General features: G+C 45.5%; 1 protein-coding gene across 2 annotated transcripts in view; it reads right to left on the bottom strand.

The window, feature by feature from the left end:
* The window catches only part of prdm6 (PR domain containing 6), a 45722-nt gene that overhangs the window by 4432 nt on the left and 26191 nt on the right, over nucleotides 1–15099 (bottom strand). For both annotated transcript variants that reach the window (XM_062381284.1, XM_062381285.1), the window contains 2 exons: nucleotides 10351–10720; nucleotides 2318–2494 (listed from right to left, as the gene is read on the bottom strand). In XM_062381284.1, coding sequence (XP_062237268.1) covers nucleotides 2318–2494; nucleotides 10351–10720 — 547 coding nt within the window. The remainder of the gene's footprint in view (nucleotides 1–2317; nucleotides 2495–10350; nucleotides 10721–15099) is intronic.

Genomic DNA, 15099 nt, shown 5'->3' with positions numbered 1-15099 from the left:
ATAGTAGGACAGTAGGACAGTCTAACAGTCTAACAGTAGGACAGTAGGACAGTAGGACAGTAGGACAGTCTAACAGTCTAACAGTAGGACAGTAGGACAGTAGGACAGTAGGACAGTAGGACAGTCTAACAGTCTAACAATAGGACAGTAGGACAGTAGGACAGTCTAACAGTCTAACAGTAGGACAGTAGAACAGTAGGACAGTAGGACAGTAGAACAGTAGGACAGTAGGACAGTCTAACAGTAGAACAGTAGGACAGTAGGACAGTAGGACAGTATGACAGTAGAACAGTAGGACAGTAGGACAGTCTAACAGTCTAACAGTAGAACAGTAGAACAGTAGGACAGTAGAACAGTAGGACAGTAGGACAGTAGGACAGTATGACAGTAGAACAGTAGGACAGTAGGACAGTCTAACAGTCTAACAGTAGAACAGTAGAACAGTAGGACAGTAGAACAGTAGGACAGTAGGACAGTCTAACAGTCTAACAGTAGAACAGTAGAACAGTAGGACAGTAGAACAGTAGGACAGTAGGACAGTCTAACAGTAGGACAGTAGGACAGTCTAACAGTCTAACAGTAGAACAGTAGGACAGTAGGACAGTAGGACAGTAGGACAGTAGAACCCCCACAGAGCAGGACCAGCAGCCGTCCCACTGGTCCCACAGTCCAGTGGTCCTCACACGTTGTCCTCAGTGGGAGAATAAAGTTGTCCTCGTGACAAAGTGACAGTGGCAGCTTTAATTTATCCTCAAGCACAGAACCCCCCCGAGGCATCGACCCGGTAAAGATTTCAGACGTCCGTCCATGATTGTCTTTGTCCCGCTCCGCCTCCACCGAGACGCTGAAGTGCTGATGGGAGGTTCGGGGGGGGTTCCTCCCAGTGCGTATTAAGAACGCTGATTTGCTTTAAGCGTGTTTCTCTCTTGTCGTTTCTCTTTCTACTCGCTGATCTCTTGTTCCTCTCTCTCTTCCTCTCGCTCGTCCTCTCGCCCTTTCGCTCTCGACGTCAATGGCGACTTCGGATTCCTCTGATTGCTTATTAAGGACGTTAATTTGTTTCCACCGGTTGTCCCCTGATACGTGTCCTCGCAGCTCAAACCCAGCCTCGCTCCACTTTCTTCTGTGTCTCGTTCTCTTTGTCCTCGTCACGGACGCTGACCTCTCGTCCTCTGGGATCGTCCTCCTCGTCTCAGGCGCTGACGGGACGACAGCAGCGTCCACAAACCTCTGATTGCAGCGCGGCTCGGCCTCCAGTTACATCAGAGTAAGGGAAATGGAAATGAGGGCTGATGGTGCTGCTGTTAAGGTCAGAGGTCACAGCGGCTTTGACAAGAGACGGAACCAAATGTTCCAACGTCCGCAGAGGATCATGAATAATGGACGAACGCGTTCCAGAGAAATAAAGTCGCTGAGGCTCGGACGAGAGTTTAAAGATTTCAAAACAAACGTTGTTATTCCTCTCGACCACTTTATACCCAAGATAACATAGAGAGTGAAAAAGATTCGCTACCATGGATGAAGGGTTTACGACCTATACTGCAGCCAGCCACCAGGGGGCAGTAAATACACTGTGGCTGAATCTGTACGTGGAAACGGATCAGGTATAGTTTTCATTTCATTTCATTCACTTAGAGAAACTTTTAATTCAACTCATGAAGGTTTTTCTTTTTGCTGGTTTCTATAAAAACTCTTTTTGTTTGTAAATCAAACGTCGTTTCGGTTTCTTCTTCGTTTCCCTCGAGTGTTTGTTTGCACCGATTTATTTGATTTATCTAAAATTAAATATAAACCCAAAACCATCTGGTTGAGATCTGAGACGTTTTGAGAAGTTAAAGCTGCTTCACCAGCTTTCACAAGTTTGAATAAACAGTTTGACTCGTTGTGTTCGGTTGAATCCGTCGAGTTGAACCAACGAACACTGATCCTTAATTATCTATAACCGATTCAAATGGATCCCAGGAGGCCTTTGACCTCTGAGCTGACCTCTGATCTCTGAGCTGCTCTGGACTCAGTCACTGCTTCTGTTCTGTTCATCGTGTGGATTCAACGAGATTTAACAGAAGAGTCGTGAATTTAAAGTTCCTCCTGTTTCATATTAGTTTTCTGAGTAAGAACAGCACAGTCCCTGAAAGTTCTGTGTGAGGCCACCAGGGGGACATGGAGCCGTTGTTCACAGTGTTTGGAGGAATCTTTAAGTCAGAAAGAGGAAGTGAAGAATCAGTTTGTTTGGAGTCCAGTCTGTAGTAAGCAGGGGGGGTCAGGAGGTGGGGGGGGGGGGGGGGTCAGGTGGGTGGGGGTACTCACTGTTACTTACTTGAACGGCTTCTCTCCCGTGTGCGTGCGGATGTGGTTGTTGAGCGTCGTGGCGCCGGCGAACGCTCGGCCGCAGTATCCACACTTAAAGGGCCGGTCGCTGGAGTGGGTCACCACGTGGTTCCTCAACTCGGACGGCTGAGAGAAGGACTGGGAGCAGTGTCCACACTGGTACGGCCTGAGAGAGACAGGGGAGACGGGGAGACGGGTAAGATACAGGTGAGATACAGGGGAGACGGGGGAGACGAGGGAGACAGGTGAGATACAGGTGAGACAGGAGAGAGACAAGAGAGAGACGGGGGAGACGGGTGAGACTGGGGAGAGACAGGTGAGACAGGAGAGAGACAGGTGAGACAGGAGAGAGACAGGTGAGACGGGGGAGACGGGTGAGACAGGTGAGATACAGGTGAGACAGGAGAGAGACAAGAGAGACGGGGGAGACGGGGGAGACGGTGGAGAGACAGTTGAGATACAGGTGAGACAGGAGAGAGACAAGAGAGACGGGGGAGACGGGGGAGACGGGTGAGATACAGGTGAGACAGGAGAGAGACAAGAGAGACGGGGGAGACGGGTAAGAAAGTTGAGAGACAGGTGAGACGGGGGAGACGAGGGAGATACAGGTGAGATACAGGAGAGAGACAAGAGAGAGACGGGGGAGACGGGTGAGATACAGGTGAGAGACAGGGGAGAGACAAGAGAGAGACAGGGGAGACGGGGGAGACGGGGGAGACGGGGGAGAGACAGGAGAGAGACAGGGGAGAGACAAGAGAGAGACAGGGGAGACGGGGGAGACGGGGGAGACGGGGGAGACGGGGGAGAGACAGGAGAGAGACAGGGGAGACGGGGGAGACGGGGGAGAGACAGGAGAGTGTCCTTCCTTTAAAAAAACTGGACAAACAAAGAATAACAAATGGAACAAACACAAATTAACAGAAACTTCAAATAAACTCAATGACACATAAAACATCAAAAACACACAAACAAACACACAAAACAACACAGACAGACACACAAACTAGACAGGCATACAAAACAACACAATGCTGAGATAAAAATACATTAAAGACACAGAAACGGACAGAGAGAGAAGGATGAGGCAAATAACCACATACACACACACACATACAATAACATACACGCACACACACACACACACACAGAGACACACACAGACACACACAGGGCAGTGGGAGTCGGATACTGCCCCCGGTAACCATGGCAGCATGACCCTCATCAACAATGCAGGCCTAGATCATGACTGGATCATCTATCACTGTGTGTGTGTGTGTGTGTGTGTGTGTGTGTGCGTGTGTGTGTGTGTGTGTGTGTGTTATTGTATGTGTGTATGTGTGTGAGGAATAGTAGTTAGTGCGAGTGAGATAGAGACAGTAACAGAACAAGAAAACATAGATATAAACAGATTGTGTGTGTGTCTGTGTGTGTGTCTGTGTGTTAATAGAGTGTCCTGCAGCAGCAGATCTAATCTCTCTCCCTCCCTCCCCCGCCGCTCTCTCTCTCTCTCTCTCTCTCTCTCTCTCTCTCTCTTTCTCTACCTCTCTCTCTCCCTCTCCCTCTCTTTCTCCCCTCTCTCTCTCTCTCCCTCTCTCTCTGTTTATTGAGTTGAACGTTATCAGTTTATTGTGTCTTTGACTCATCCTCTTCTCACTTCTTTACATTTTCAAGACTTTATCCCTTTTACAAAAATATTATCCGAAGAAGAATAAAGAATCTAAATAAATATGAATCTGTTGAATGGTCTCCAGTTCACGGACATTAAGGATTCAACATTAAACATGAAGATCAGTAAATAAAGGTCTTTGTCCATCAGCTCGATTCAACCTGGATTTAAACTTTAGATTCATAATCTGTTTGTGATAAAACCACATGAATAACTTTATGAAAACATTTAGAATAAACTCCCTGGTTGCTCAGACATGAAATATGAAGAGTCCCAGGTTTGTCTCTGAAGTTAGAGCTCAGTGTTTAGATCAGCTGCTGGCTGTCACCTGTCAATCATATTCAGGAGGAAGACGTCTCTTCATCTGCTGCTGCTGAACACTTAGCACACTTAGCACACTTAGCATACTTAGCATACTTAGCATACTTAGCACACTTAGCACACTTAGCACAGCAATGATTAGCACTGACAGTGTCTATGCTAAGACGACCTTCATCATCATCATCATCATCATCATCATCATCATCACACAGTGAGAAACATCTTCAATCTTCTGTTAATCTAAGAACTGATCATCAATATAAACTAGAACAGATTGTTACATCTCCATCATCATCCTCAATACAACTTATTATTATCACCTTGTTAATATTTAGTTTTGAGTAGCACCACAGCCACTATCACTAATGTCTTGTGTTGCTGCCTCGTACGTATTACTTGGGTCTTCCACTAGAGGGCGCACCACAGAACTTCAGGGTTAGCATTGTGGAGGCGTCCTCGTACACGTGAGGCCCCTCAAATCAACGAGGTCGTGACCTTCTATGTAAAGACAGTAGAATTTATTTGTGAGGACACGTGCACGGATCATTAGAGCAACGATCCGTGCACGTTGTTAAAAGCAAATAAATCTTCAGTCAAACACGACACTCGAGTGGAACAGGGACGTTTCTGCTGTGACGTCTTTCAGAGACACAAACACTGTAAACTTTAAATCTGCATGTGTCTCCACATCCTGTCCTGTGTCCCCGTCTCATGTGTAGGATTGTGTTCCTCTGTGTGTTCACACTGAGCTGGTGTGTCCCTGTGAGACTCTGTACGTGTGTGTTCTTCATCACTGAGGTGTTTGTGTGTCTGAGCCTCCTGGTAAATAAAGGGATTTTCATTCTGATACCGATGAGACAAAACTCTGACATCAGAATCGTACAAATGTAAACAACCGAGAACGAGAACAAAACAAATAGACCGACATCGTCTCTGCTCCAATAAATCACCAGCACCTCCACACACACACACACACACACACACACACACACACACACACACACACACACACACACAGGGAAGTAATAAGAGTAAAATAGTGTAATATAAAATCGAAAAATTCTCACTTGCAGTTTTTCACATAAAAGGCGTCTCGCCGTGGGGGGGGTTCATTTATCAGCCGGCTGGTCTATAAGTTCACGCCTCAGTGGGCTGCACCACTATTTATTAGGTGGGTTTTCTATGAAGAGCTGCATTGATTGTGAATAGTTTAAGTTGATGAATGTGTGGATATTATTTATTAAGGCAGCAGGCCGGGAGATTAATGCCTGGTTATTGTTTATTACAGTAGAGGGGGGGGGGGGGGGCAAAAATACCTCTCTATAACACACACTCTCACACGCACGCACACACAAGCACACACACACGCAGAGAGAGAAGCACATGCAAATATATTCTTGTGCACAAATAATAAATCTGCAAACGTTTCACACGATCATAAATTTGCATAAACGACCACACACAAGATTTGAGTTTTTCTACTTTACTGAAGTTTAGAAGTTTCAGTCATTAAATCATATTTTAATTAAGAGCACAACGTGACGTCTTCAAATACTTTAATCCAACTAGGTCTGAAAATATGACATTTATTTATATTCAACTTGTATCTATATTTATATTTGTAACACCACAACAAATATTAATCTATTAATTTGACTTTTTATCAATCTGCTGATTCTTCTCTCAACTAGTCACATGTTTAATGAAATAAAAGCTTGACTGTCTTTTCTCCAAACAACAGTAACGGACAGAAAGTTATTAACAGTAAATAAAAAGCAGAACATTGATTTTCTGTTGATCACTAATCATCTGATCAGTTCAGCTCTGGACATAATTCAGCAGATGTTTCTGTTGATTTAACATCAGATGCTTTAGAACCGTCTCTTCCTCTGAGCTCTGAACCAACCTGAAGCTCGTCGGCATCGAACACGAGTTCAGAGTCGACACAGACGCACAAACACACAAACGAGAAGCTGCGATCCGGTTCAGGAGGAAGAATAAAAACCCTCGGACGAATGATGAGGCTGCTCTGAGTGTGTGTGTGTGTGTGTGTGTGTGTGTGTGTGTGTGTGTGAGTGTGAGTGTGTGTGTGTGATCTATAAAATATTTTCAACACGTCTGAGGTTCAGGGCAATAAACCGTGCTTCGTCTTTTCAACACAACATGTGGTAACAACAACAGAGTCGGTGTCAACATGTCACTGCCTCCGCACCTTTAACACATGAGCTGATGACAGAGGCTGAGTGTGTGCGTGTGTGAGTGTGTGTGTGTGTGTGGTTGTGTGTATGAGACCCGACCTTCACGCCAACCAACCCTCAGGCGGAGGTTGGAAGTTACAAGGCGACATGGGAACCTAGTTTCTTGGCTCTCAGACGTGTTTTCCATTTCTCCGGAGGTCAGAGGTCAGAAGGTGCTCAAAGAAAACAAAGTTACACAAACTGAATGTGGTGTCGACTGCAGCGCCGCACAAACAGAAAACTTACACGCCAGATCTCTGTGGTGCAAGGGATTCTTGGAAGGTTACTTCCTTTGTGGCTTCAAATTAAAAGCCCAGGTGAGAGAGTGAATCATTTCCTGTTAACACTGGATTCTGAGGCCGGATCAAACCACTGACTGTTAATAAAGACGGACAACATGACGGCTTCCAGAAGTGAAGCCAAAACATCTGGATCGCCCCCTGGTGGCAGGCTGCAGTAGCGATGACCTGCAGGAGGTCATCAGGACGTGAAGAAGAGTTGAACCAGCTGATCATCAACTCCCTGAATGTTAACGTGCAGCGAGCGGCAGGTAGGTTCCTCTCATCTGAGCTTCTATTACTGGAACTACACTTCAGTGTGTGTGTGTGTGTGTGAGTCTGTGTGTGTGTGTGTGTGAGTCTGCAGCGTGCACTGATGCAGATGAAGTGTTCTGATTGACCTGTATGGACTCCTGCTAATCCATACAGAGTTATATCTGCGCTGTGAGGACGACTCCTCGTATGAAGACATTATTCCCCCGACACCAGCAGCTATAAATCACCACGTCCACCTCGTCAATACACAATCAATGGTGCTCTGAATACACACACTCACACACACTCACACACACACACACACACACACACAGACACACCCACACACAGAGAAATGAAATGGCTGGTCGACTGTTTCTACAAACTCAAAGCTTCTCTCTCTCTGATCGTATCGATCAAACCATTAAAGCAGAGAACTCACATCATGTCGTCTCATCAGCTGAGCGTTGAACACAAACAGACGATATCCTGTCTCCTCACAGAGCGCTGAGGATTGTGGGTAGTGTAGTTTACTGGGAGCTCAGAGTCATTAAGGAGAATCCTGTACGTCTTCTCATCTATTGATGTTTTTCAAAGAACACGGGACACTTCACCAATTGATCATTATGTGTTGCTGTTGTGTGGTGGTGCGTTCACTGTCAGCGTGTTGGGCCTCTGCAGTGTGTCCTGCTTTAATCTGACCAATAAGAAGTGTCCTGATTCAGCAAACTGTCACATGTTCAATCTCCTTCAAAGTCTCTGAGAACTGAGGGCTCACATTAAACTACATGAAAACCAGGTAGTAGATGAACAGGTCTGATTCCAGCTGCAGGCGTGAGGTTGAACACAAGAAGAACACAACACGGAGCTGCTCTGGTTTCAAACCCGTTGGAATCGAGACGTGTCACAGGGATTTCATCTCAGTGGCAAACGTGACAAATAAAATAGACTTTGAGGGGATTTGTCCGAGTGCGTCCATCACAGTGACGGATGGTTATCGGTTCCTCCTGCGGCTCCACGCTGACACAAAGAGAAAAGTCATTTCTCAACACATCTGTGTGTCCAGCAGGGACAACACACATCTGTGTTAGTGTTGAATGTGTCGTCAGTGTCGGGTGATAAATCTCCTGCGTGTCAACTGTTTAGAAACACACGTGAAAACACTTCTCAGTTCTCTCCGCTCGCTCGTGAACGTGTTGCTCTTTCACGATGAATCATTTATAACTTCGGTAAAACTGAAGCTGCTTTTGAGGATTGATGCTGAAAAACTCCTCGGCTGATTTTTGTATTTTAAAACGTCACTGATGTGTAAACGCAGCCTCTGTGTTTACACATCAAACTGGATTCAGCTTTCCTCTCCGTTGACCTCCCCTTCTCTCCATCTTGACTCCCCCCCCCCCCCGCTCCGTCCCTTCATACATATTTATTGATGTTTACTTGATGGGAACGTTTGGAGCTGAAGACTGATGGCTCTTTATATCAGCCTGGAAAAGAAAACCTCCACCTCGCGGCTCCGTCTCTTTGAGGTTTTGCTTTTTTCTGCTGACTGTTTCTTTTCTCAACTTTTTCTTCCTCTCGTGTCGTTTCAACTGAATCCATCATCGGAGCGGCGGCGTGTTTACGTCGATGAGGCTTTGAAGAAGCTTCAGTTCGGCCTGAAACTGATGCAGGACACGAGATCAGAGGCGACGATGAGTGATGCATCAGGGGAAAGAACCCTCAACAGAAATGGACTGTACTTCCATTTAGAGGTTTGATCCATTACAGAAACAACAGAGTTTAAACCGCAGCAACAAGCTAAATTAATAAGCTCTGTGTGATTGATTGATGTGTTTACGGCTCCGCTGTTTAAAACGCTCTTCAGGGATTTCACGAAGCACTTGGATGTGAAGCGTCAGGTCAGGTCTGATCCTGGAGCTGTTAGAAACATGTTTGAGTGTAAAGACTAAAACCCACAAGTAGAAAAAGACTGAACACGACAGATTAATAAAAGAATGAAATATTAAATGTTGCAGTGATTTGACCTCAGCTCACGTTTCTCCAGGTTTTCCTGTGACACAGTTTAAGATGTGACAGCTACAATAATCTCAGATGTTCTCCTGAGCTGAGATGATTCACTCCAACAGATCTACAGACAGATTGGATCTGGATCAGTTCTCAGTTGTCTTATGGTTCTATTTATTACTTTGATTTAACAACATGGTTTGGTTCTGTTTCCTCTTTTAGTTTCCTCCTCTTGTTAGACGACTCAAAATAAACGAGGAATTGAACCAACAACAGGTTTTATGTTTCCTCCTCTCACCCGATGAGCTGGAACTAGAAAACTCTCATGTCACAGGATTGAAAACCTGAGACGCTCTGCAGCTCATCTGAATCGTGGACATTCTGAGTTTCACTGGTTCGTGTGACGCCGTGATGGGAGTACTGGTCTGATCCTGGGCGCCCCACAGTCGGAGGTACAGTGAGGGTTTAGGACCCGTCTCTGTTTGGCTTGTTCAGCTGAATTTGATCTGCTCCTCTGTCCCATAAAAGCTTCCTATTGACAGGCAGCTCCACATCGACCCCCCCTCCCCCCTCCATATCCAGCCCACATTTTTCTTCCCTATGAGTATTAGTTTATTGAATAAGTGGCATCTGTTTTCCTGGCCCGTCACCGTAAGGCGAGGTATTTCTCACTGACGCACAGCGCTGATTTATACGCCGCTCGGATTCTCCTCGCAAAAAATAAAGCTAAGCAAAAAATTTCCAATAAATCCTCCCCCCCCCACCGACACAGACACACACTCACATCTACTCTTCCTCCATCCATGCTGTGTGTAATGAAGTTGGCAGATGTTAAACACAATCAAACACTTACACACTGGCTTTCCTCTGAGTGTCACTTCCTGTTCCACACGACTCGAGGAATAAGTTCTGTCTCCAGGGACCCGACGTTCCCAACACTCCCAACAACAAGTTTACTGGGAATAGGTTCAGCAGTTTTTGTGTAATTCTGCTGTCAAACAAACAAACCAACAAACCAACAAACCAACAAACCAACCAACCAACCAAGGACAAAAACTGACTGTCTTCATTTACTTTAAGATGAATTCTGGACACATCAGCTTCATCTTCACGATTCGTAAACCACACAGTTCAGTTCTTCTTCAGACTGAAACGTGTCACCGAGTCAGATGGACAGAAACAGACGAGAGGGATCGTTGAAGACATTGATGAAGGGACATCACACTTTACAGCTGTCCCACGTGGACGTGTGCAGTCCTACCTGTCGGGATTCTGTGGACAGACGTGCATCTGCAGCAGGATCCTCTGGGTGAAGGTCTTGAAGCACTGGCCACACTTCCACAGGTGCCAGTCGCTGAACTCGCTGCTCAGCTGGCTGGTGGACGTCGGACTGGCCAGGACTCGCTGGTTCTTTGACGCCAACTGGTTGAAACTGGAGTCCGACTGGAGTCCGATCCCGACCTTGTCCAGCAGGGAGAAGGTCCTCGGGCAGGGGGAGTGGGGGAAGACCATGGAACGCATGAGGGAGGCCGAGGGGGAGGAGGAGGAAGAGGAGGGTTTGCCGTTCTTGCTGAAGGATTGGAGGGACTCCTGCCTGGTCATGGCCTCCACCACCGTCGCTGGGACGTTTACTGGAGACAAAAAGGAAAAGGACTCAAATGAATTGGTTATATAGGTAACGGGTGGTTTCAAGACTTTCACAATAAAGGTCAGAGGGAGGGAAAGTAAAACCCTGCTGATCGATGGCTTCTGTTCACATCAGTGACGACTACAACCAGAACTAGGAGCTCAGAGCTGTGAACTAAGACACAAGAGTTCTGGACTCAAACAGAACAGATTCTCTTACACAACAAGTGACTGATGAGTTCAATTCAAATAACTCTGGACGTTTAAACTTCTGGTTGAATCTTTGGTGATTGGACTTGAAGCTTCCTCCTGGTGACACATGTTTTTCTGCTGTTTCCTGCCGAGCTCGTGAGTTTCATCTGTCACCAAGTGGATTTCTGGTCTGTGTGCGAAGCTGAAGAAGTAAAAGTAATTCTGATGGTTTAGTTGCTGTGATGGAAAAGACCCGTCTCACGTGGTCCTGGCCGAGGCCACAGCCGGCCGCGGGCGAGCTGCAGCTCCTGCTTCCAGTCAATGAGATTAGGAATCTCGTTAGTCTGTTTGGAGTCTGCTCCTCAGCTCCGTGACTGTGACGTGCTTCTCCTCCCTCAGCGACCACAGACATGTGGCTCAAACTGGGGCTCGAGGCCCAAACTGGGCTCCCAATTTGTCTCTGGACAGTTACCACATGCTGGTGAAATGTACTTTAAACATTTACTGTTAGAGCTACACAGAATAATACTGATACTACTGTTAGTGAGCTGCTATTAGTATAATTACTACCTGTTCTACTGCCTTCTTAAACTTCTGCTATGACAACAATGGTAATTAATACCATAACAAATTTTTTTTTGAATACTACCCATCCCATCACTGTCAATGTAGCTTTTATTTCTCCATAAATATGTGCAACTAATGCAACTTAAATTAAGTTAAGTTGTATTCAGTTAAAAACAATAGTAGAATTGTAAGAACAAAGATTTATTCATAAAACACGAGTTGAATCAACAGGACAGTGGAGAAATAAGTAAAGTCATGTAATATACATTTAAAATACTTTTTACAGTGTACTATGACAAAGGCTTCTACTGATTCAACTCAATCTGTATTTGATTTCTATTATTGGATTTGTCCTTTCTGTATTTCTTATGTGACGCTCATGATTTGATTTATTTTATGAGCCACTTTGTTTCTGATTTGTACAAAAGGATTTATCGAAGCTGGCCGGATAAATATATCAAGTAGATAAGATGAACATTTAGGATAAAGAAGTGTGACTCGTGAATAAAACAGACAAGTACAAACGACATTAACGGGAAAAACGCACAATATGAAAGTGTGTAAATTAGATCAGTGGTGAACAGCTGTCCTCACTTGACCCAGAATTCAGCCGGGCTCTGAGTCCAGAACCCTTCATCAGGTCTGAAACCACATTAGGAGGTTTGTGTCTCTTTAAATCTCAGCGGATGGTTTCACTTTCCTTTGGTAGAACTGGTTTGTTTGGAGGAAGCTGACTGGTGGCCCGGCAGGAAGTCAAATGATTTCACTCCGACACCAGAGAGAGAGTTAACGTCCCGTCCCCGAACAGTGAGGGACACATGAGGGACACATGAGGGACACTTGAGGGACACATGAGGGACACTTGAGGGACACATGAGGGACACATGAGGGACACTTGAGGGACACTTGAGGGACACTTGAGGGACACATGAGGGACACATGAGGGACACATGAGGGACACTTGAGGGACACTTGAGGGACACTTGAGGGACACATGAGGGACACATGAGGGACACTTGAGGGACACTTGAGGGACACATGAGGGACACATGAGGGACACTTGAGGGACACTTGAGGGACACATGAGGGACACATGAGGGACACTTGAGGGACACATGAGGGACACATGAGGGACACTTGAGGGACACATGAGGGACACTTGAGGGACACTTGAGGGACACATGAGGGACACTTGAGGGACACTTGAGGGACACTTGAGGGACACATGAGGGACACTTGGATCAGGGCCACGACCTTTTCAAACATGAACCAAATCACTTCCTAAACGTAACCAGATGTTGAACATGGCAGCAGATCAGACGACGCTCGTGGGACTTCTCAAGGAGACGAGTGAAGTATAATTTTAATTATATATAATTACATTAATCAGGTTGATTGTTTTAATTAGTGAAATGATTGTAAAACGTTTTCATGCTCTAATGATCAGAGTCGTCGCTGCAGCTCCTCTTTTCAGCCTCTGTCTCAATCGATCGGGTTTAGCTCCTGTCTCTTTAAGACCCCCCCCACCCCCCCTCTGAAAAATGAAGATATAAACCCTTATAATTAGACAATGTGTTATTTTTGCCGCAGAAGGTTAATCTGTCATGTGGTACTGCGATGACATGTTGATGATGCAAGGTGGCGCCAGAGAGCGACGGGTTTCGGATGAAGCATATTTAATAAACACAAATACAAATGTATAAACTGGACGAGTATTTCTACTTCAAATGAACTTTGAAACATCTTGTTTCTGTATCTCTATGTGTTTGCTCTGTCACTTCTTTATTTCCATCGTTAACTGAACGTCTCTGTGTAACGTCTTCGTTCTGCAGCTCTGTCCTCACCGGCCTCCATCTTTCATCCGCTCACCTCTGCCACCAGCCGACCGGCCTCATTGATCCTCTAATAACCTTATGAGGAGATAATTACACCATTTGTAAGTCGCCCGACGGCGCTATCGACGGCAGCGTTACGCGCCGCTCGCCCACACTTAATTCATTTTCCTACAAACGTTGCATATATACAAAAAATGCCGGTCAATACGGTTTGGGCTGCTCATGAAACGCATCATCAAAATGGGGAAATTATACGGACGCAGTTTGCAACAGTGCAGCGTCTGTGTTTTCTTTCTTTGTGAGGCCGTGACGGGAATTCTAACACAGACAAAGTTTCACAGCCCGAAGGAGACGAGTGTGGGACGAGTCCTCCATCCGTCTGTCTTTCTTTAACACTCGTCTTCCCGCTCCTCCTCTTCCCTTTATGAGAACCCCTCTGAGCCTTCCTGTCTGTCATTCTCTGCTCGTAGCTCTGTGGCATTTCTTCTCTCAGATTTCAGATCTGATGACAAATTCATCATCGGTGGAAATTAATTTACCAGAAAACTCAGAACTGGCCCACAAACCATTTCTAGAAACCCCCGGCCTCTGTGACCTGAACTCGTGGTGAGTCACGGTGACGTCACTCACTGATGTGTTTTTAATATCTTGATCTCTGCTTCACGGCTTCAGTTCACAGAAGGTTCGACTCTTCACGTGGGAAACGTTGGAAATAAACAGATATTAGATGATATGATCTAATCTTTAAATGAAACTGTATATCTAATGTTGTGTTGTCAGATCATTGAAACTAACTCCTGTTCCTGTGAGTGCTCCGTCTCTTCATGGTTTGAAGAACAGTTCAGATCTTTGATCATAATCAATAACAATAAAGTTACCAGTGATTATTAACTCTTATATAATCAATACAGGCAATTACACTGAAAGTCATAATAATATGTCAGATAAAGAAGAGACGTCAGGAGGCAAAGACTCTTCACTCCTCCTCCCTTCCTCCTTTTCCCTCACTCCTCTTTCTCACAGCACATTCTCCTCTCATCCCTTCATCCTCCTCTTCCTCTCATGTAAAGCTCAGTTATGCTCCACATTGATCCTGATGCTGCAGAACAAGTAGTTAAGAAAAAGAAAGGGGGATACAAGAGGAGGAGGAGGAGGAGGAGGAGGAGGAGGGATGTGAAGAGGAGTCTCCTCACACTGATCTCTCTCCACATGTTGTTGTTGTTAGGCAGCGGCCGAGCTGCAGAGCGTCAAGTCGACAGACTGTGATTGGATGGAACGTTCATAAGTAAACAACCACAGGGCGTGTGTGTGTGTGTGTGTGTGTGTTTGTATTGAAGAATGTTTCTTTATGTGTTTTACGCCTTGTGTATGTGTGTCTGATGATGTTTGTTCTGTATTTTCTTATTTGCTAATGAATAGAGATTTATTGTAACAATAATAATATTTTCTTACGTAAAACAAATGTTGTGCATTGTTTATTCTGTGAAGTGAAAGTTTTCCTGAACCAGCTGATCCGTCAGGTTCTGACTCGGCTCGTTGTGGTTTCTGACGGGTTCAGTTTCCTCCGCTGACACGTCACACGTCTCACAGACAAACAGAAGATAAACAGAGCCGCAGCTGCTCACGTTATAAACATGTTGTCTTTCAACCTTCATCTGAGGACACGGTCCGGTCGTCTCAGAGGTTTGACATCACGGCCGTCCTCCGTGGGCACAATCAGCCGATAACGGTGGAAAACCCCAAATTCAGAAACAAGTCCAACGTCTCTAATTCAGAGCAGAGACGCTGTT

This window comes from Platichthys flesus, chromosome 3 (genome assembly GCF_949316205.1).
Source record: "Platichthys flesus chromosome 3, fPlaFle2.1, whole genome shotgun sequence".
NCBI classification, from domain to species: domain Eukaryota; kingdom Metazoa; phylum Chordata; class Actinopteri; order Pleuronectiformes; family Pleuronectidae; genus Platichthys; species Platichthys flesus.
Note: the sequence above shows the minus strand (reverse complement) of the source record. Positions and strands in the feature narration are given on the sequence as shown.